The sequence below is a fragment of the Sprattus sprattus genome (genome assembly GCF_963457725.1).
Source record: "Sprattus sprattus genome assembly, chromosome: 14".
NCBI lineage: Eukaryota > Metazoa > Chordata > Actinopteri > Clupeiformes > Clupeidae > Sprattus > Sprattus sprattus.
In genome coordinates this window covers 22,576,044-22,598,543 of record NC_137912.1, presented here as the reverse complement: position 1 = coordinate 22,598,543, position 22,500 = coordinate 22,576,044, and the positions used below count along the sequence as shown (strand labels likewise).

The window sequence follows — 22,500 nt, the reverse complement described above, 5'->3', positions numbered from 1 at the left end:
AAAAAAACAAATAAACAAAAAACATTGAAATCACATTTTTTGCCGAACAACGAAAACACAGCTAAATATTGTTTCCCACAAAAGAATCAAAAACAAAAATTAAAAATAAAGTAAAACAAAACCAGATCATACAGACACCGATGGTTCACAAGCTGACATTGTTTATAATATAATATATATTTTCTCAAAAATTTTACGTAGCTAATTTTTGACTCGACGAGAACATTTTTAGCAAATAGGGACTTAAAAAAAGAAGAATTATACTGTAGTACTAGCAGTAATAATAATAGTAATAATTATAATCATAATAATAATTAGTATTATGAAAGGCTTGTTCTATTGTTCAAGTAAGCTGATTTTTTTTGTTAAGTCTTCTCTTTCCAAAAAACATGTGACAATAAAAGACCGTAAGACTGAGTGATGACATCACGACTGAATCCACGTGAAGCACCGGACGCTAACGCGGGTTAACACAAACTGCTTTTTAAAATGTATTTATTTATTTATTTATTTTCATCTCCTTCCCCTGCACTCTCTCTTTCTCTCGAGTTTTTTTTTTCGTAACCTCTGTACATCTGAGAAGTATAAAATATAGGTCATTTCATGTGCATTTTAACCATGGATTGTCCAACTGTAGGTCAGGTCAGCAAAAAAGGTGACATACGTACGTAGGTAGCATACACCCCTACCCGAAACAGGGTGAGTCTTTTATTTTAATAATCTTTTGTATTTTTCTACTCTAGAAAAAAGTGGTTCTATATATAACTTTTATGTTTTTTTTCCACTTGTTTAAAATGAGAAAACCAAGCCATGTAAAATGGCCCCCTTACTTATCAAAAAACTTTACACTGCCTGAAAAATGTAGAAACCATGAGGGAGACTCCCGGAGAGAGAGAGAGACTCGAGAGAAAAAACACAGGCTAGAAAGTACCCCCGACCCTTTCGCCTTAAAATAAGAAAAGAAACCAAAAAAATGCTTGGAAGTAGTCTAGTTTCCATAGAAACGGGCATAGGCGGTTCCCAGTCTCGTGTGGTTTTGCAGGGGTAAGACTAGGAGCAGAGACCCATGCCAAACCCCTGTATTCAAATGTTCAAGTTTATTTTAAGTGAAAAAATCAAATGAAACAGCTTACGTAAGAAAGAAGGTAAATAAAACGTTTTAAAATGTGAAACAACACAAAAAAGAATGGAGACGAAAAATGAATTTATGTTGCCACAGGTTTGCTTTTTTTTGTCACTTGTTATAACTTTGTTTGTGGTATAATGTACGTATCCCCATAGGTAAAAGCAGTTTCAGTCTTTCGTGTAAATGCAGCTCTGCATTTGTTTTTCACATTGATTAATTCATTTGTCCTCCACCACACCACTTTTCCGTCCCTCAGCCCCCCCCCCCCTCTATACTCCAAAAAAAGACATAAAAGGAAACAAAAAATAAGTAGCCCAAATGAGGTCACATGCAAAAAAATCGTGTGTGTATATATTTATATAATATATTTTTTTTCTTTCTCCACAAAGGTCAAGCTAAGGTTCAAAGTTGAAAGGTCAGTAGAAGAAGACCAGGTTATGATCAGGTGGAACTCAGAAAGACATCAGAAACAATGACGGAGGAGGGCCACGCAGACATGCTAGGCAAACGAAGAGCTAACGGGCATGGAGGTGATGAGTCTAGAAAGAGAGAGAAAGAAAGAGAGAGAGAGAGGGAGAGAGAGAAAGAGAGAGAGAGAGAGGGAGACATAGATAGAGAGAGAGAACAAAGAAGAGTTACACACACATAACACACAGCTCCAGCAAGAACAACAGGAACACCAACAACAAGAACTACATCAGTAAATCATGAGAACACACAAACAACAACAAGAACAACAACAACACAGACAACATTAGACACCATCAAAAATAACGCACACCCACCTGTGTTGAAAAGAGTTCCCATTAAATATGACACCATTACACTTAGTGTTTTTGGATGCCCTTTCTTTACAGCAAACTATGTTGAAATACACACTTAAATGCAACCCTTCACAAAGAATACATAAACACACACACACACACACACACACACACACACACACACACACAGACTCACACAAATTCAAATACACACACACACTCACACACACACAAACACACATACACACACACCCAAAGGTATCCATCAGTCAGCAGTCCCCTGTGTGTGGTCAGGAGGATGGATGCTCGTTTGGGAGAATACGAACGAAACAAAACAAAACATCAAACAATAAACAGAATGATACGTGTGGGAAAACGGGTATATATATAGAGAGAGAGATATATGTAAATACAGAGAGAGAGGGAGAGAGAGAGAGAGAGAGAGAGAGAGAGAGAGAGAGAGAGAGAGAGAGAGAGAGAGAGAGACTACACCAGTGTACAGCCACTACCCATGAGGAGAGCCATAAAAGCACAGAGAGAGATCCAGAAAAGTAAGGGGTCATGACGCACAAGGTGGCAAAGAGAAAGACAAACCAGCAATGTTTGCAGAGGATGGACAGAGAGAGAGAGAGAGGGAGGAAGAAAGAGAGAGAGAGAGAGATACGGGGGGATATAATGCGATTCAGTGTTGATTTAACAGACCGTGGAGACTGATTAGAAGACTACTGGACAAGGTTTGTCACTGTAGAGATTTGCAACTCTGGTGTCAAATACGATAGGCAATAAATACAATTTTAAAGTCCTCTTTTTTAAATCTGATGCAGTAAAAATTTTGTATAAAAATATAGCTGCTTTTTTTACAAATAAAATGTACAGGCCTGTGGCTTTCGGTGTTGTGAAATTTCCTTTTTGTCTTTCAAGAAAACATCAAGTATGTTGAACTCATCTCTCCCCTCCCACCCGCGAGTAATACCTTTGTTTGTTAGAGTTTTGATGTGAATTATATCTAATAATCTAAATAGAACTTCATCTTGAAATGACATTCTGACTCCCCACACCCCCCTTAAAAAAAATCAAAAATGTTCAGGAAAGCCCATCATGATCTGTCCATGGAAGAATAAAACCATGATTGTAACTAAATTCGAACACTTGTACACTCCTTCAAGACAGAAGGAATCGTCAATAAAAAAACAAAATGCAAACAAAAAATGCGGCGTTTGTTACTGAGGATGGTTGAGGAAGTTGTCTTTTTTTGTGTGTGGTTTGATCAGAGTGTGTGTGTGTGTGTGAGGCCCTTGGCAGTCTGATGCCAGGTTGGGGTCAAGTAGGGGTCAAAGAAGCAGCAGGACCCGAGGTCGCCACCAGAGGTCAAAGTTGAGAGGTTAGCGTGCATATCAGTGCTCGTCGACAGGGGGGTGGCCCCCCTCAGGTAACAAGGCCTCCAGGGCCACCAAACCGAACAACCAAAAAAAACAATAAAAATAAATAAATTAAATATTGTTTCAAAAGAGTCTTTTTAAAGATCTCTGACGTCATATAATGGAATATCATTAACATAAATATTCACTCAAAATAAATCAAATAGTTTGTACACAACTTAAAAATCAACAGAAAGAAAAACAACAACAAAGAGTAACACCCTACCAGTAACAGCTACCAATCCATTGCAATTCATACAAAACAACAGTGAAAATGGAAGCGTTCATGTGAAGGAGTATTCACAATGAAAAACTGAGTTGTGATCAATAACAACAGTAATACTGCTAATTAAACAAACAAAAACAAAGCTTTAAAAGAAAACAGAGGGACAGTCAACCCCTTCCCCCCCCACCCCCACCCAAAGCCCCTCCCACCCCGCCAGGTGTAACCCTGTCCCCCCCACCCCTCCCAGCCCTCAGTGTGACAGGGGCAGCTAGCTTGGCAGTGGTTTTGGGTGTGTTGAGCTGGGATAAAAGGGTAATGGGGATAGGGGACTTACCCTAGCAGTGCTAACAGACATCTTAAGCCCTAGCGCTAGCGATCAGTACGGTTTGCTGTCATTCTTGGAGCGCTTGAGCTGCACTTTGAGGCGTTTCATGCCGATCTGGAAGCCGTTCATGGCCTGGATGGCAGCCTGGGCCGACACGGGGTTGTCATAGCTCACAAACCCTGGAGGGGGAGAGAAGAGAGGGGAGAGGGAGTGAGAGAGGGACCAGGGAGAGAGTGATATAGAGGGGGGAGAGAGAATGAGGAGGGTGAGAGTGAAGACATTTGAAGGAAAGGGTGAAATGAAGAAAAAGAAAGGGAGAGAGACAGAGAGAGAAAGAGTGGGAAAGCAGTGATGAATCAGAGGATGAGTGAAAAGATGACAAAAAAGGAGAGGGATTGAGAAGATGGGGAGATAGAGAGAAATGTAAAGACAAAGAGAGAGGAGGGGAAAACGGAAGAGGGGGAGGAGAGAGCAGAAGACCACAGGACAAAAGGGATACAGAAAAGGAAATGGAGAGAGAGAGAGACCAAAGTAGAGACAGGATGGGAAGAAGATAAAGAAATACATTAACAAAATTAACAGAGATTACAACAAGATAGAGAAAGAGAGCGATAAAGAGAGAAAAAGAGAAAAAAGAGAGAGATAAAGACAGAAAGAGAGAGAACGAGAGAAAGAGAGGGGTGAAACAACACAGGAGGGACAGAATGTCAGACAATAAGAGATAGATGCAGAGACAGATTTTGTAAAAGATTGAACAATACAGAAAAATAAAGGGATTAGGAAGAAAAAAAGGAGAACAGACAGAAAAAAATGGAGGGATGGAGTGAATAAAAACCGGAAAAAAAGAAAATTCAAAAAAGAAAGGGGAAGAAAAAGACTCAAAAAATGGGTGAAATGAACTGTGGCATAAACCTGGGAATGATAACCACAACCATTAGCTACACAATACATGACAAATCACTTTCTTTCGCTTGCTCTCCTCCCAGACACATTTTCTGTCTTTCTTTCTTTCTTTTTTATTCATTCGTTCTTTCTTTCTGTTGTTGTATTTGTCCCCTGACTAACATGCCTGTTATCAGATTTTCACATGCTTCACGCCCTCGTTTGGGAGAAAATGGAAGAGTGAGTTGCGGAGGAGGCTCTTCTTTGCCGGTGACAAGAATAAACAAACACTTAGAGGTGTAATTACGCGACCAACCCAGGGGTCAGAAAACAGAGGCTTTTCACGGGCGGCTCACAAAAGCCCCACCTCGTTGGCTACAGCCGCGCCGGCAGCCGTCTCCCGCAACAAAGAGGGGGAGAAGACGGGGTAAACACCAGCATGACTGGGTTACCAAGCGGCCATGGCAAGGGTACGGACTGACTGGATGCCATTTCCTCAGCTTCCAATTGATCTGATCAAATTGATTCTAACAATCTGAATGAAGCGACAGCATAGTTTGACACTTTCTATTTAAATTGTTCATATCTATCCATTTCTGTTCATTCGTGTGTAATGTACCGGTAGCCCATTTAAAACGATGAAGTTTGCTTTGTACTGTAGTCCGTAGTCATTTTATCATCTTTTAAGCCATAAATCCTAGTCAAATTGTTTTGTTGTATGTGTGTGTGTGTGTGTGTGTGTGTGTGTGTGTGTGTCCCGTACCGAAGCACTTGCTCAGATTGGTTTGTTTGTCGATGAAGACTTTGGCGGACACCACGTTCCCAAAAGGCATAAACATCTGGAGGATGTCCTGGTCCCCAAACTCCTGGGGCAGGTGGTAGATGAAGAGGTTGGCACCTTCTGGACCTGAGGGGGTAGACGGCAAGACAGGACTCCCATTACAAACAACAAACAAACAGACGGACCTATTTATCTCTCTATCTGAAGTCCTGACAGCGCAGATCAATGTGCTCAGAGTTACAGCTCCTCCTTAACTGAGGTTTTAATCCCGGAGGGGCAGGTTCGTGACTACAGTCACCAAGGGAAACTCCCCCTTGGGCACACAAACAAACCTCCTCCCAGAAGACTTAAAAAATCTCAAACTAACGGTTCTTTCTTTATCATGTTTTTTTTTTAAAGTTATTTTAAGGGGGGACATTTGCAGCCCATCACCACCAGGAGGCGCTCTCTCCTTCCTACTCACTACACTGCTGCTGTCTGGGAAAAGAGCAGCCCATTACCTTTGGAAATAATGTATCCCTAATAGATACTGACGAACAAACACAAACACAAATACACACACAAATACACACCCACATACACACCCTCTTTCTGACTACCAGCGGCACTCTGCTGTTGGAGCAGGGACTGGCTGTAGAGGGTGGGCAAGGCGGCAGCGGCGTACTGCTGGATCCCTGAGTAGGCCTGGGTGAGTGCGTCCATGGACCCCACCGAGCCGTTGGTGAGTCCGGTGCCGCCCAGTCCACCGTTAAGTGCCGCCATACCTGAGAGCATTTGAGCAACTTTACATGAAAACCCAACAATGGAGAAAGAGAGGTCCACTTACTCATTAGCTTCAAGATCAGGGAGTGTTTCTTCACTACACACACACGGACAACACGATACACACAGATTACAAAACACACACACACACGCGGACAACACGATATACAAATATTACAACACACACGCACACACACACACACACACACACACGCGGACAACACGATACACACAGATAACAACACACACACACACACACACACACACACAAAGAGACACACACACACAAAGAGACACAAACACGATAGACTGAACATGTGCATGCCACAGAATTTAACGGAACAATGACACAAACAAAGGATTAATCACACATAAAAGATACACACATATTTAGTGTATAGACGAGACAGTACAGATGACATGTAAAACCACGTTAAATATATTTTAGTAGTCCTCATTTATCTGTTAAAAACCACAAATGCCTGGTGCAACTTGATTGGCTGTTGAATATCAACATCCTTTTTGCATCTTTAAGCCTTTATTGAGAGGACAGTCGAAATGGGAGACTCAAGCTGCATGTCCGTGGGCACACACACACACACACACACACACACACACACACACACACACTCAGACCTTCCACTGTGCCACATCTCACCCTAGCTTAGCTATTTTAAAGACTTACATAACCATCTCCAGAAAAAAGCCATCAGTTTTATTTTGAGAGATTTATTTAATTTGATTTAATTTATTTAATTTCCAGGGATTTGACTTAAGTAGGCACGGTATTGATGTTATTGCACTGAAAAGCCCCAAATTAAATTGACAATATTGAACTGAACATGTTTGCTTAGCTGTGCAGTGATGCCAGTACACTTTTCAATGAGTCAGTTCCACACATCAACACTCAGCCAAACCTGGCACTATAAATGAATACAGGATAGTTAATCCAACATTTCCACAGTAACGGCTGGCTTGGAGTTGAAAATTAAGATGCTAAATGTAGAAAATGACTCATTTAGCGGCGGGTCCACACTCAAGGAGCTTGTGGGTCTCAAAGTATGTGACCAGCAGAGAGGGTTTTCAGTGCCAGATAAACATGGACTCATAAGAATACCAACTACAGACAAATACAATTCTTATAGGACATACACCAAAAGACAGACACACACTGAAGGGCACACACACACACACACACACACACACACAGAGGTTAGGACATGGAACATGTCTGACAATCATATAGATCTAAACTATACCTCCCTGAGCCTCTGTGTGTGTGTGTGTGTGTGTGTGTGTGTGTGTGTGTGTGTGCGCAAATTTGCATGTGTGAGTTGAAGGCATAACTAGCAAGTGTTTATCTGTAAAGGTAAATGCATCTAAAATATATGTTTGTATCTGGCAGATGTGTGTGTGTGTGTGTGTGTGTGTGTGTGTGTGTGAGAGTTGTCTGTTTAGTCAAGATTTACTGTCTGCCCTTGCCGACCCTGTCTGCACGGGGCAATAACAAATGATGACTGTGTACAGGATAACAGGTCATTCATTCTCCTCTGGTCTACCACTGATGCATGCCGTAACACACACACACACACACACACACACACACACACACACACACACACACACACACACACACTATCCCTGATGCGTGCTGTGTCCAGAAGAACAGCCCATTCATTTATTTCCAAGTGATTACAACACTGACCTTTAATATTCAATTAAATACAGATCGGCCTTAACCACGCTCAGGAGATTACGTCTGACACAGGCACTGGCTTACACACACACACACAGACACAGACACACACACACACACACACACACACACACACACACACACCCTAATCCAAAAGGTCAGCGAGGGAGGATGGACAGTCCATTTAAGAGAATGTCTTACAAATAAAACACACACACACGCACACACACATACACACACTACTCCTTACAACATTTTAATGAAGGGAGTGTGTGTTCTGTCACCCCCAGAGTTGTTTATGAGAGTGTCCTGCTATGAAGAATGCCGCCGCCATTAAACATTCCTCATATGGAGAAGGTTCTCCATTTTTCTAAGCAAGCTATCAAGACAAGAAGTTTTAGAGGTAATATATTGGTTTAAAAAATTCAAATAAATATAGGAGTGGAAAACTGGTGTAGGACTGCATCATTTCTTAAGATAGCTTCTATCTCTAATCTTGCATCAGTATGTTGACACTGTCACACTACAATGATCGCCAATGACTTACATACAAATACTCACACACACTAATATCAACATACAAAAATGGAACACACATGGAACATGAAAAAGAATACACAACTCACATGGAACACAACACACACACACACACAGTGACAAAAACTCGTGCAGCTTTGTAGAAACACCCAGGGAGCGGATGAGGTAGCAGAATGTGCACAATACATTACAGTACAGAACAATACAATACAGTGTGTGTGTGTGTGCGTGTGTGTGTGTGTCGTGTGTTTGTGTGTGTGTGTCATGGGTTTGTGTGTGTGTGTCGTGTGATTGTGTGTGTGTGTAGTGTGTGTGTGTGTGTAGTTTGTGTGTGTGTGTGTGTAGTTTGTGTGTGTGTGTGTTTAGTGTGTGTGTGTGTGTGTGTGTGTGTCTGTGTGTGGGTGTTTGTAGTGTTAATGTGAGGATGTGGCTGTCTGATGGCCAAGAGAGACACTCCTTGTGCAGTGTTGTCCAACCGCACTCAGCTCATTTGTGTTTATTGACCAGCATATCTTGGCTTACACTTCAGATTTTACCAGTTTGAGGGAGTGGATCTCCCAGTTTGAAAGTGGATTTCCCAGTTTGAGGGAGTGGTTCTTCCAGTTTGAGAGTGGATCTCCCAGTTTGAGATAGTGGATCTCCCAGTTTAAGAGTGGATCTCCTAGTTTGAGAGTGGATCTCCAAGTTTGAGGGAGTGGATCTAATAGTTTGAGAGTGGATCTCCCAGTTTGAGGCAGTGGATCTCCCAGTTTGAAAGAGTGGATCTCCCAGTTTGAGGGAGTGGATTTATGCGAGTTTACACTAAGGGGAATGTATGCTTTCACGTAGCACTTTTATGTGTGTGTGTCGACTAGAATCGACTAGAACAACTTACCAACTGCTTGTGTGTGTGTGTGTGTGTGTGTGTGTGTTCTTTGATTGTGCCGTCTCTCTTTGACCATACAGGAGCATAAGCAGCACAGGATGAGTCAGATGGATGGAATGAGGTGTGTGTTCTCTGTGAGTGTGGGTGTCTGTGAATGTGGGTGTGCATGTGTGTGATAATATCTATGGGTATATGCATGTGTGTGTGTTTATGCATTCGAAGTGTGTGATCATATCTGTGGGTTTATGCATGTGTGAGTGTGTGATCATATCTGTGGGTTTATGCATGTGTGAGTGTGTGATCATAACTGTGGGTATATGCATGTGTGTGTGTGTGATCATAACTGTGGGTATATGCATGTGTGTGCGTGTGTGATCTTTGGCAGATGCGGTGAGATGGCTGGAGGCAGATGGCTCTGGTATACTCACTGTTGACACTACCTGCTAGTGTATTGATGCTGTTGAGGCCCATGGTGGCCCCCAAGCCCTGCAGTGTCCCCAGAGAACCAAGGGAACTCATGGCATTGGAGTTAGCCGTTGTACCAGCTGCTGGGGGAGAGAGAGAAGGGAGGAGAGAGAGGGAGGAGAGGAGGAGAGAGATGAAAGGAGGAGAGAGGGGGAGGGAGAGGGGGAGAGAGAGGAGAGGAAGAGAGTGGGGAGAGAGAGTGGGAATGTGAGGTAAAGAGGAGAAGGATAGAGATATGGAGAGAGAGGGGGAGGAGAAAGAAGGGAGGAGCGAGAGGGTGAGGGAGAGGAGGAGAGAAGGAGAAAGATAGAGATATGGAGAGAGGAAGAAATGGAGGAGACAGTGAGGGGCAGGGAAGAAGGGAGAGAGAGAGAGAAAGAAAATAGAGAGAGAGAGAGAGTAAAGAGAAGGATGGAGACATGGAGAAAGGAGGGATGAAAGGGGGTCGAGACAGATAAAGAAAAGGAAAAGAGGAAAATTGAAGTCTTGTGTAAGAGCCATAGATAAATTCAACCACACTTTATTTGGATGGTCCCCTTTAGCTTACAGATGCTCAGATTACAAACTATCTGTTGAAACTAAAAAAAACAGAGGTTAGGGTTAAGGTTAGGGGTTGAGTTTGGTTAAAATGATGTTCAGTGAACAATTATAAAAGCTGAACTTAATTTTCAACGAGCAGTCTGTAAAGTCTCTTGGGGTGGGATACCCAAATAAAGGGTCAGACACAAACACACACACACACACACACACACACACACACACCGCATACACTTTCCCCTCTCTACACACCTACACAACCACAAACACACACACACGACCTACACAAACACAAACACACACACGAATGAACAGAGCAATAGGTCACAGGAGGAGATGGAGGAGACGAGGCAAGAGCTTCCTTTAGAAACGTCTCTGAGAGGTGTGTGGAATGGTGTGCTGCTGTTCTTATGTGAGGAAACAGTGAGGCCGCTTTATATCATTGACCACGTTTATGGAGTTTACACGGACATGGCGATGAAAGAGTGTTCAAGGAAAACACTGCCCTTGGTTGAAAGAGTATGAACAGAGGCAGGAGCATGAAATCCTGTAAGCGCGCGCACACACACACACACACACACACACACAGAAACACATACGCGCACACAGAACAGAATCACCCATGCACAAAACCATGCACTCACTCACTCAAACACTTAAATGCACACATAAGGTCATTTTTTTTTTGAAGAGGCAATCACGATGCAGCCTTCAGCAGAGTCAAACAGGCAAAGTTGGTTATAGAAGAAAACAAATTGAGAGTGAGTGAAAAGACGGAGTATAACAAGAGCAGAAAAGGTAGAAAAGAAAGAAAAGACCAAAGTGGGAAAACAAAGAGCTGTAGGGTCCACAATGCCATGAAGCACGAACATGCTTTTGTGAAGAAGACCGAGGCTGATATGCAGTGAGGAAGGGAGTGACAGAACAAGAAAGAGAAAAATAAGTAGCGAGAGAGAGAGAGAGAGAATGTGTGTGACGACCGCACAAACCAGCCCGCAGTGGATAATGCAACACAGCACACACATAAGGTGTAACGCCATTTCCTGACCCCTTGGAAACGTTGAGTGCCCTTCTCCGGTTCCGCTTCCAGAGAGGCATTCACAGAAGTCACTAATCACTCTACACTCTATGACCAGTAATCCACAGCACAAGCAAGAGGTCACATTAACACACCCCACACACACACTGCAGCATGTCACATGGCCTTGGCACAAATGGAGCTACGACACAGTGCATGCACAAACACACACACGCACACACATACCCAGATACGCACACACGCACAGACACACATATATGCACACATACAAAACACATACCCAGATACTCACATATACACAAACATACACATGCACATACAATCAAGGGAATGATTGAGGAAAGGAAAACTGACAAGGTTTGTATAGCGGGAATTAACGACAAGATCAAATCTCAGTCCTGACGTCCACTGCTGATGTGTGAAGGCACTAAGCATGTCATCAACATGGACTATGGACGCATTGATGGTAACTATGACAACCGAAGAGGTTACCATAACAACGATGAGGATGACCATGACACGAACATGACTGAATCGACAATGTAAACACAGATTTGAAAGACCAGGGGATGTCAACCCACAACGATGACGATGAGGGAGTGATGATGATCATCACCATGATTGGCTATAGCGTTGCCAATAGCGACGATGATGGTGATGATGGTCCAGGGGGGTGGGGGGGTGGGTACGATGAAGAACATGGCTGCAGGGGTCGGGGTGGGAGGGGGGGTTACCTGGGCTGGCCAGTGCTCCCAGAGAGCCCCCGGAGCCGGCCAGGGCGTTGGAGGACGGGCTGGCCGTGCTTTGAGCGGCGGCGGCCGCGGCGGCTAACGTGGCTAGGTTCTGCAACTGCAGAGCGTTCATACCTACGGAGAGGAGCACGAGCGTGAGCAGCGTCACACCGCTTACATGCTGCTAGGCTAGCATGGCGCAAAGAAATTTCTAGAAGGAAGCTAACAGGATGCTAACAAATGTCTAATAAGGTGGGTAGGAAGACGCTATCAAATCTAAAACGTGGCTAGCAGGAAGCTAAAAAATGCCTGTCAAGCTGGTAAGACGCTAATCAGGTTACTATGAGCTTAATGCTGACAGGTCACTTGCATCAAGCTGACAAAATACCAACAGGTTGCGAAAGTAATGCCATTGCAGCACTGACATGTCAAAAGTGTAAAGATAATGCAGCAACAACAGTAGGCTAGCAGCAAGCTAAAACAAACTGGAAACTGAGCCAACTGAAACCTCACACTAAAATGCTAATACTAACACCAGAGTGGTCAGGCACACTGCAAGGTTTTAGGCAGAGTGTTTTAATTAAAATTAAAACCACCACACATTCTTTTCCTGCAGACAAACTGCCCTAGACAAGTACAACACTACCAGGACACAGATACACTGCAGCCTGAATGGTTTTGGAACACACAATACTGGGAATGTTCAGACTTAATGTGATGGTGTTTCCCACTGTTCCTCACGTCAGTGGCAGAGGACATGCCAAGTGTTATTAAGTACTTCATAAAGTGGAATTAATGTCAAAACCAGTACAGGCATTACTGATGAATGTCACTGCTGATCATTACATGTCTTCATCAGTGATCCATTGAGCTCAGGGAACAAGTTTCGCACTATTATGATTTTGGCCAAGTCTTTCACACACAGAGTCCTATTATGACCATGTCCACAAGAAGGCAAGATCACACAAACACACACACAAAGACACAAACACACTCAAAGACACACCACATGAATAAGTGGTTAAACCAGTCTGATACAGAAGGAGAGGCATATGGCCTAAATATAAGTTCTCTAGACTGTGAGTAATATTGAACACACACACACACACACACACACACACACACACACACACACACACACACACACACACACACACACACACACACACACACCTCTAGCGCAAGTTTGAAAAAAGTTTGGCTTAAACATATCAACATTTTTTTAAAGATACATTTAGATAGAATCCTCTTTCTCTTCACCCAATGCCATTTGGAGCAAGGGCCCCTTTTGTTGTCTTTTTTTCTCTGAAGTAACCATGGCAATATGCCACATCAGAACACAGATCTAAAATAACAAAAAAGACTCCGTATACCAAACAGCACAAACAAATGGCCTTTCAAGATGAGCTTGTTCTATTTTGGTTCCTGTCGCCACTAATAGGCAGGTTACATGACGTATGCATTTGGCAGACAGTCTCACCCAGCACCACTTCAAAGTGAGGTAGAGTGTTCAGCATGCGTTCAACTGATGAAGGACAAAACCATTAGAAAACAGGTGACAACAAGGTCCTCTGTAAACACAAACAGCAGCGGGCTGTGAAGAGCGGAGAAGTTTTTGGCGTTGTGTTAACTTTGCACTCTGCCGTCTGCGGCTCCAGTTTTAGAGGGGCACTTCTGTGGCGGCAGCTTTGTTCCCGGCGCTAAAGATGCTTAACGCTAACAGTGGTGATTCAGCGCTCAAGAGCCTCTTTCGTTCTGACCTTGATACACACACACATATAGGAAAACACACAAAAATAGAGACCCACACACACACACATACATATAGACAAACACACAACCATAGAGACCCACACACACACAAACATATAAACACATTGAGAGTCAGTTCACCAGGTCAAATTCCTTGTTTGTTCTAACTACTACTTGGCAAATAAAATCTGATTCTGATTCTGAAACACACAAACACAGATCCAGAGACCCACACACACAGGAGCACACACACACAGGGACACACACACACACACAGGAGCAAACACACCTACAGGAGCACACACACCAGTGCTGCGTCACGTCGAGTCTAATGGCACTTAATCACTGCTGGCTGGCGGAACTTGAGGACTGGGGTTATGGCGCTGCGTCTAACTCCCGCTCCGCTCCGCTCCGTGGCAGCGGTGGCACAATCAGTACCTGTGCGTAGGCTGGACCAGACTGAGAGTAGCAATCTGCATTTGGCTCCATTAGCGAGAGGAGACCGGCTATTAGTCGGGCACAGACGTCACAGGCTTGGGTCCGCCTCATGCTTTTAGCGTGTAAAGGAAGCTATACTTATTTCCCTAAGTAGCGTTTATGGTTTATGGTCTTTCAAAAGGGAAATGTATTTGTATGTTTTCTATATTCTATGTATTATTATGTTTATAATATTGTATAGCTTGTCTGAACAAAACAACTGCAGCAGTCATACTAATGTTTAAACACTTGACCTGTAATTTTCTAAAACTGGGTAAAATGTTTTTGGCCACAACTCAAACACAATGGGCCCTGTGCAGGAAGTGATATACAGACAAACAGATTTGGATGGTTAAGACTGTTTGGTACATCTTTGACTTATCTAATGTTTTGTCTTCCCAGAAATATAAGACAAAATATAAGAGGTATTTAAGAGAATGTTGCTGCATGTCTTGTTTTCTTGACTGTACATAAAATCACGTTTAAAATAAAATAACATTAAATATACTAAAACCACTATACAATCACTATATTTCAATGTGTCCCATGTGGTAGGGTTGTCAACTCCAGTATAATGAATTAAATGATTTCAGTTTATCGGTAGGTTATGTATTTTTTGTACTTGTTTTATAATGTCTGGTTAAAATGCCAAATGTAGTCAGAAATGTAGTTCAAATGTTGGACGATGGCTGCTTGATGTGCTGAAAGTCCTTTCATGTGATTTGAACAATTCTGCTCTGCACCGTCAGTTATCATGAAGCTTTATCACTTTGAGTCAAAATCTCATCCCGTGGAAACATATACAGACACACAGACAGACAGACAGACAGACACACAAACACACACACAGACCCCCCATACACACACACACAAGCGTTCTGCGCACCATTAGCAGTCTGTGAGAGTGTGTACGGCCGTGTGCAGATGGAGAGGGCCGCGCGGGATCCCGGACGCTTTAATTGAATGTTGGGCGTGGATAATTGGCCTCCTTAGAGCTCCTAACCCACGCCACACTAGAGAGCCACCAGATGTCAGCTGCCAACACCGGCTGCCAATCACACGTCGTTGCCCGGCAACAGATGCAAGGCCAAAGAGAATCTGTGAGAGATGGCAGCGAGCAAGTTGGACGCGTTGGATCCTTTGCTGTGTGGCTGGTTTTGTGTGTGTGTGTGTGTGTGTGTGTGTGTGTGTGTGTGTGTGTGTGTGTGTGTGTGTGCTTGTGTGTGTGTGTGTGTGTGTGTGTGTGTGTGTGTGTGTGTGTGTGTTAGAGAGAGAAATAGCGTGTGTGTGTGTGAAAAAGATAGTGGGTGGGAGAGAGGGTGCACAAATGCCTACTTCCCGGTATCTACAATCAGCCAGGCAGAAAGGAAAGAGAATCTCCGCCCCAGTTAAGAGGAAGAGGTACTCCTGCTGTACGCAGGCCACCCAGAAGACTCAGACATGACCATAACCTGGGATTAGGCACAAGGCTCGGTCGACACACCCCATCAGAAGAACGCACACACACACACACACCCACAGTTCTAATTAGTGAGTGATGGCTGTTCAAAAAATGTGATAGAAAATAAGAGCAGGAAGTAGAGTTGTTAAAAAAACACACTCATGACACAGACGAGACATGTGTTTCCTGCTATTCGTTCACACACCTGCTCATTGTTGAGGTCTTTATTATTATGCCATTTATTCATTCCCCATTAAGAAACATATTTTTTTTCTTTTTTCTCTCCCTTTTGTCAGGGTGAGTAATTATTTCTGGTCACACGCTATAAATACACGTCCACCTCTGTCACTCTCACTGACAGCCTGATAAACAGACAAGAAGCTAATGCAGTCGGAGCCACTGATCAGCTCAAAGAACCACAGAGAGAGATAGAGGGAGGGAGAGAGAGAGTGAGAGGAAAGAAAGAGAGGAGAGGTAGAGGAGGAGAGAGAAGAGAGGAGACAGGAGTGCAGAGAGGAGAGAGGAGGAAGACAGGAAACAAAGAAGAAGAACAGAACAAACAGAACAGAACAAAGGAGGGATAGAAGGAAGGAGGGTAAGAGAGATACAAAGAAAAATCTCACAAGAGGTGTGTTGGGTGTAGGTTCAGGGTTAGTATTGATGAAAGGTTTGTGGCTGTCACCTGAGAAATGTCCTGTCTGTCCTTTGACCCGTCCTTTCCTCTCTTCTAAGGTTTGTCCTGCCTCTAACCCTCTGTTCTACCGGGCTCTTCTATGCTCTATGTTCTATTCTGCTGTGTTCTTCACATTATCTTCTGGTCTGCCTGTGCAGTGTAGTCCTGGGTGTTCTAGTCTGCATCTGAGTGAGGAGTGACTGACATTCCAGATCAACTCCAGAATCAGCTGCTGTCATGTACCAAAGTCCTTCTGTTCTGTCCTATGTGGTAAACGTCCTCCTGTACAGTCCTATGCGGTAACAGTCCAAACAGAGCTGATTCTCTTTAACATGAAGTAGAGAAGATTGCCTGTCTTAGTTTCTGCCTGTGTCTGTCTGTCTGCCAGGCTGTCCCTCCTTGTCATCCACGCATCCATCTGTCTGTCTGTCTGCCTGTGCGTGTCTCTGTCTAGCTGTTTGAATGCCCACCTAGCTACCTGCCTGTCTGTCTGTCTGTCTGTCTGTAGCAAGAAGATTAAAATGCATCGAGTTAGCTTAACGAAGAACAAGGGCTCCCTGCCACACACAGTCACACAGTCACACAGACACAGACACACACAGACACACACACCTGCATGTGCACACATTAGTCATGCTGAAATAACACAACTTTTCATGACAATCAGCTAACAGAATATCCAGGCCCAAACGCTAGGCACCCTATCTCTCTATACTATCAGCGGAATGCCACAAATCTAATTTAAATACATGAGCTTTACACGTTCAATTAAACTCACTCAACCAAAGGCCAATCACAAATAACAGCATAGAAATATGCAGGGCAAGGTCAGACAGCGCTTCTCAGGGTCATTAAAAGCATAATATGCTAAACCTGGCACTGAAGAGGTGCTACACAGGTGCAGTCTTCAAACCTCTTTAGTTGAATCTGTCAACCCCCCTTGGCCCTAATCCTAACCATGTCAAACATCATGAGGTCAATCTTTCTGCATGGCAAAATAAGTAATATAAAGCCTATTCAAAAGCTAAACACACGAAAACAAAACACAAATTAGTTGAGTTCCCTTATCCCTGGCCATGTGGTGCATTGATAGCAAACGCTGTCATGTAACTAGCATCTTGATGTATGGTTTTCCATTTATTCACACTGTCTAAACCCTGTTCTTATTTACCACCTGCCAAGAAATGACAGTTATCTTTATGGCCATTGTTATTCCTTCTAATATGACAGACAAACTAACAAAGGTTCTTAACATTCGACTGACAAACTGACACAGGCACTTAACGTTTGACTGACTGGCAGCTCTAAATGATACCTCTGAGGCAGAATTAACACTGAAGATCCTTGAGCATGTGCAAAAAAATTGCTCCACATTAAAAATGCAAGCTGACAGGAAATACAGTATTGTGAGCCTTCAGCATTACACCGAGGAGCAATGAGACGTTCAAATGCGTTTTATTACTTTTAATGATTTCTAAAGATTTCATACATTTGATATAAGGTCATTCCAAATCACCCTCTTTATGTCTATGTTAAATGTATCTTGGCATTTCAGGCAATCCAGACACTTGGACTGTGTGTGAGAGCGAGAGGAAAACAAAAGAAAAAGAAAAGAAAGACCAAAGGATCAGAGAGAGACAGAAAGACACACGCACACATACACACACCCAGCTGGGCTAAAGATGCTTGTCAGTGTAGCCTTGTTAGATGGGTGTAAGGGGTTGATGGGGGACGTGTTTGGCCCCTGGGGTCCCTGGGAGTGATGGACTGTTCGCACATGCCCTCTGTTTGGTTACCGTAGCAATAGTGTCTTGCTGTGTTAGTACACTTGGATTAATTAGACAGTGGGTTTGGGAGAAGGGTTGCACTGGGACTCAGAGGAATGTGTGTGGTGTGTGTGTGTGTGTGTGTGTGTGTGTGTGTGTGTGTGTGTGTGTGTGTGTGTGTGTGTGTGTGTGTGTGTATTTGTCTGCACATGTGTGTGTGTGTAAGTGTTGCAAATGGGCTCTGAGGAGTGTGTGCTTGTGTGTGTGTGTGTGTGTACGTGTGTGTGTCTGTATGTGTAAGAGTTGCAAAGGGACTCATAGGAGTGTGTGTGTATGTGCATATTTATACAGTATGTGTGTATGCGTGTCTGTGTGTGTGTGTGTATACGTGTAAGAGTTGCAAAGGGATTCTGTGTGTGTGTGTGTGTGTGTGTGTGTCTGTGTGTGTGTGTGGTACACACTCACCTGCCATCTGCTGGATCCCACTAAATGCTCCCAAGCTACTGGAGGTTGTGGCCTGCTGTAGGAGCTGGGGAAGAGACACAGCAGATGAGGACAAGACAGAAGGAAAGATAGAGAGAGAGAGAGAGAGAGAGAGAGAGAGAGAGAGAGAGAGAGAGAGAGAGACAGAGACATAGAGAATGGAACAGAGAAAGAGGGACACAGAGAGATAGAAAGATGGTATGGGACAAAGAGAGAAAGGAAGACAGATGGTCAAAGTGAGAGAGAGATAGAGAGATAGAGTGAGAGACAGATAGAAAGGGAGAGAGAGAGAGATAAAGAGATAGAGAGAGGGAAATAGAGAGAGAGACAGAGAGAGAGAGAGAGAGAGAGAGAGAGACAGATAGAAAGGGAGAGAGAGAGAGAGATAAAGAGATAGAGAGAGGGAAATAGAGAGAGAGACAGAGAGAGAGAGAGAGAGAGAGAGAGAGAGGAAGACAGACAGAATGATGGGAACACAAAGAAAGAAAGTGACAGACAGAGAGAGAGACATGTGTTAGACGGACACGGATCTTCCACAGTCATGAAAACAAACTTAAGAGCTCTATTCCCTGAGGGCCTCAGAGCACATGGTCCAGCTGGGGAGAACCTGGTCCAAATGAGAGCTTTCTTCAGAACCAGATAAGAACTGACTCCAAAAAGGATATGGCGCCCATCCAGTGGCTATGCGCCAGATCAGGGCCACCACCAGCCCAGAACCCCATATCTGGTAGCATGATTACATTTTACATGACATTTAGCAGACGCTTTTATCTAAAGTAAACGCCTACGTCCTACTTTACATTCATTTCTCTGCTAATCAGAGCCTCGAGCGAACCTTGAATAAAGTAAGTACCTGTCCCAGAGGTGTATTTAAATGATAACAGCTGCACAGCATAGGTAAGTGTACTAAACACTAGTAAATGTGTGCATAAACCATCATGGAACAAACTGAATGACTTTGATTTGGTGACAAGGAATTGTGTTAGTCATACAGTTTTTCAACCGAGACCAATCCCCTTACTCCTATTCTGCTTGCTACTTGATCATATTGGTTACGTCTTTGCTCATGTTTTGCTAATCTCCCTTAACCACAAGTATCAAAGGTTTCAGCTAAAATCTGAGCAAGATAATATAATTTTGACACCCACTGCTACGAAAATATGTAGCGTGGAATGGTTAAAGACAACCGATTTATATATTATATAATTATTGTCTATACATTTTCTTAACCGTGGTTGCAGAATTTTAGAACACTACGATACATAGCCCAGGTTTGGCCCATGTCTGATCCTAAGTCAGCTGCTCCCCCAGAACCCTGATGCGATTTGCTAGTAATGTTTTTGACCCCATCGCATGCGTCCCAGACAGCAGCTGATGTATTAAGACAGAAGACAGACCCAACCACGGGTTACTGAGCTCAACTCCGGCTCTTGGCCATTTCCTGATCCCACTCTTCAATCTCTCTCCCACTCGTTTCCTGTCTCTCTTCCCTAACCTGTCTGATAAAAAAAAAAAGCTTAAAAAATTATCTTTAAAAAAGCTGTTCGGGTTTGGCCTGGGTGTGGCCCTGGTGTGGCCCAGGTGTGGCCCTGGTGTGTGCGAGGCTGAGTCAGCTGTCAGCTCTCCAGCCCTCGTGTGCCCTGAGGCCTTCGTGAATCCAGCCCAGCGTCTACTTCAGATAGAGTCGATAGCGTGTGTGAGGAGAGCTACCGTGGACTTGAGGAGGTGTGTGTGTGTGCGTTTCAGTGGGTGGCAGCAGACCCTGGGAAGGATTGGATCTTTGTCCAGTTCAGGGTCTGCTGCTATGCAGAGGAGATTTCAGAATTGAATCAAACAATGGTCAACCCATAAATACCATAACTCCAAACCTGAGGGACAGTATATCCATGTATGTGTGTGTGTGTTGTGTTGTGTGTGTGTGTGTGTGCGCTGGCTTTGGTTCAGGTAAAATAAGGTTTTAACTGGCGTGGGATGGCTTCTAATTGGAAACATCTGGACAGGTAGGAAACAATATGCCTAAAATGTCTCACAGCCAATCAAGCCCAATTTAGGCTGCCACATGGTTTTCACCTGACCAATCACGCGCTGTAGATGTCATGACAGGAAGTAAGTAGGCGTGACTGTTACTTTAGTGGTTTTGGACAGGGCTTCTGTCTTCAGAGAACTTCAGCCTAGTCACAGAATAAGAAAGCCAAAGTGAAACCAGCATGTGTGATGCCCACTCAGGTTAAGCATGGTAGCTATGGAAACCAGTGGATGAGACTTCCCAGATATCCGTAAACTCTGACCCGGATCTTACACGCAATAATTGGGGAGGGGGGGGGGAATCTGTTCCACAGTCAACATCTATCAGGGCTAAGCTCTAGGACAGTTTGAAAGGCGGCTAGCTGCGTAGCAGCAGACTCTTAATGCGGATCTGGCCAAGGTCAGTCAGGACCCGATCAATAGTCTGCGTCTATCAGGCTGGTGCAAAGCTTCAGAGGAAGAGGGAGAGAAGGACTTATTGGTCAGATTGGCTAACTAGCTAGCAGCTAACCTAATAGGCTAACTACGTAGCTACAGGGCTAACACGCTAACATTAATGCTGGTCTAATGTTACTTCTAATAACAGTGAGTTGCGGGGGAGGGTATCTGTAACTAGCGACAGACTATCTCTACTGGATAATGAGGGAAGGGGGAAGGCAAGGGTCACATTGGACAGGAAGTGCAACCATGGCAACCGTACGCAAACAGCCCAGGCGCTGCAGGAAGTTAGCACTGTGTGCTGCAGAGTCTCTTCTTGTACTATAACAGCCAATGCCATCCACACAGTGCCTTCCCGTGTACGCTATGATTTATCAATTAATAAGTTAATTGAAATTATGTAAACGCCCATTCTGCGGTTCTCATCATATAGCCATGCACTGACACAACTATGTTGGTTTGGAGAGGGCCACAGATGTGAATTTTACATTAGCCGAATAGAGAATCCAGCACGCACTCACACACACACACACACACGCACACACACACGCACACACACACGCACACACACACACGCACACGCACACGCACACGCACACGCACACGCACACGCACACGCACACGCACACGCACACGCACACGCACACACACACAGGTCAGGGTCAGGGTCAGATATGTATACTCTGAACCTATTAAAGGCCAGATTCAGACACACACACACACACACACACACACACACACAGGTCAGGGTACTCTGAACCTCTTCATGCTCAGATTCATTCCAAATCAGGGCCAGATTAGTTGGAGTGGATGTGGTCTGGGATGTTAATGATCCACTCTCAACACCGCGCAGAGAGAGAGAGCAAGCCTCATTGGGTCACTGTTCTCTTCAGGGGGCAGGCTAATGGCTCAGGCTCAAGCAGAAGTGGTAGAGCCAGTGCAAAGCCCTAAGAGACAGCTGCAGAAGCAGGCCTTTCATTAGACTACATTAAGGCCAGACAGCGTGTGTGCTTCTGACAGGCCTACACTTAATGGCCAATGTGACGGAGGGATTGGAGGGAAGGGAGGGAACAAGACAGAATGAAAAAGAGAGAGAGAGAGCGAGAAAGATAAGGAGAGAGAGAGAAGTATTCTGGGATTAATCGTTAGATAGATAGATGGAGAGCCAAGATAGAGATAGACAGATAGGCAGATAAAAATAATTAATGAAAATTCATTATAGACTTAATTAGCCAAATTAAAAATTTAGAGAGAAAAAAAATATAGAAAGGGAGAATGAAAGAAAGATAGA

General features: G+C 43.9%; 1 protein-coding gene across 13 annotated transcripts in view; it reads right to left on the bottom strand.

The window, feature by feature from the left end:
- Positions 1-22,500, bottom strand: part of celf2 (cugbp, Elav-like family member 2) — a 175,956-nt gene that overhangs the window by 3,405 nt on the left and 150,051 nt on the right. For 4 of the 13 annotated variants that reach the window (XM_080851196.1, XM_080851207.1, XM_080851202.1 and 1 more), the window contains 6 exons: positions 18,729-18,792; positions 9,811-9,930; positions 6,095-6,304; positions 5,505-5,648; positions 3,869-4,038; positions 1-1,665 (listed from right to left, as the gene is read on the bottom strand). The exon at positions 1-1,665 is cut by the window's left edge and continues 3,405 nt beyond it. In XM_080851196.1, the coding sequence (XP_080707322.1) occupies positions 3,911-4,038; positions 5,505-5,648; positions 6,095-6,304; positions 9,811-9,930; positions 18,729-18,792 (666 nt within the window). In that variant the 3' untranslated portion in view covers positions 1-1,665; positions 3,869-3,910. The remainder of the gene's footprint in view (positions 1,666-3,868; positions 4,039-5,504; positions 5,649-6,094; positions 6,305-9,810; positions 9,931-18,728; positions 18,793-22,500) is intronic. The other 9 variants (XM_080851206.1, XM_080851199.1, XM_080851200.1 and 6 more) reach the window with 5 other exon arrangements.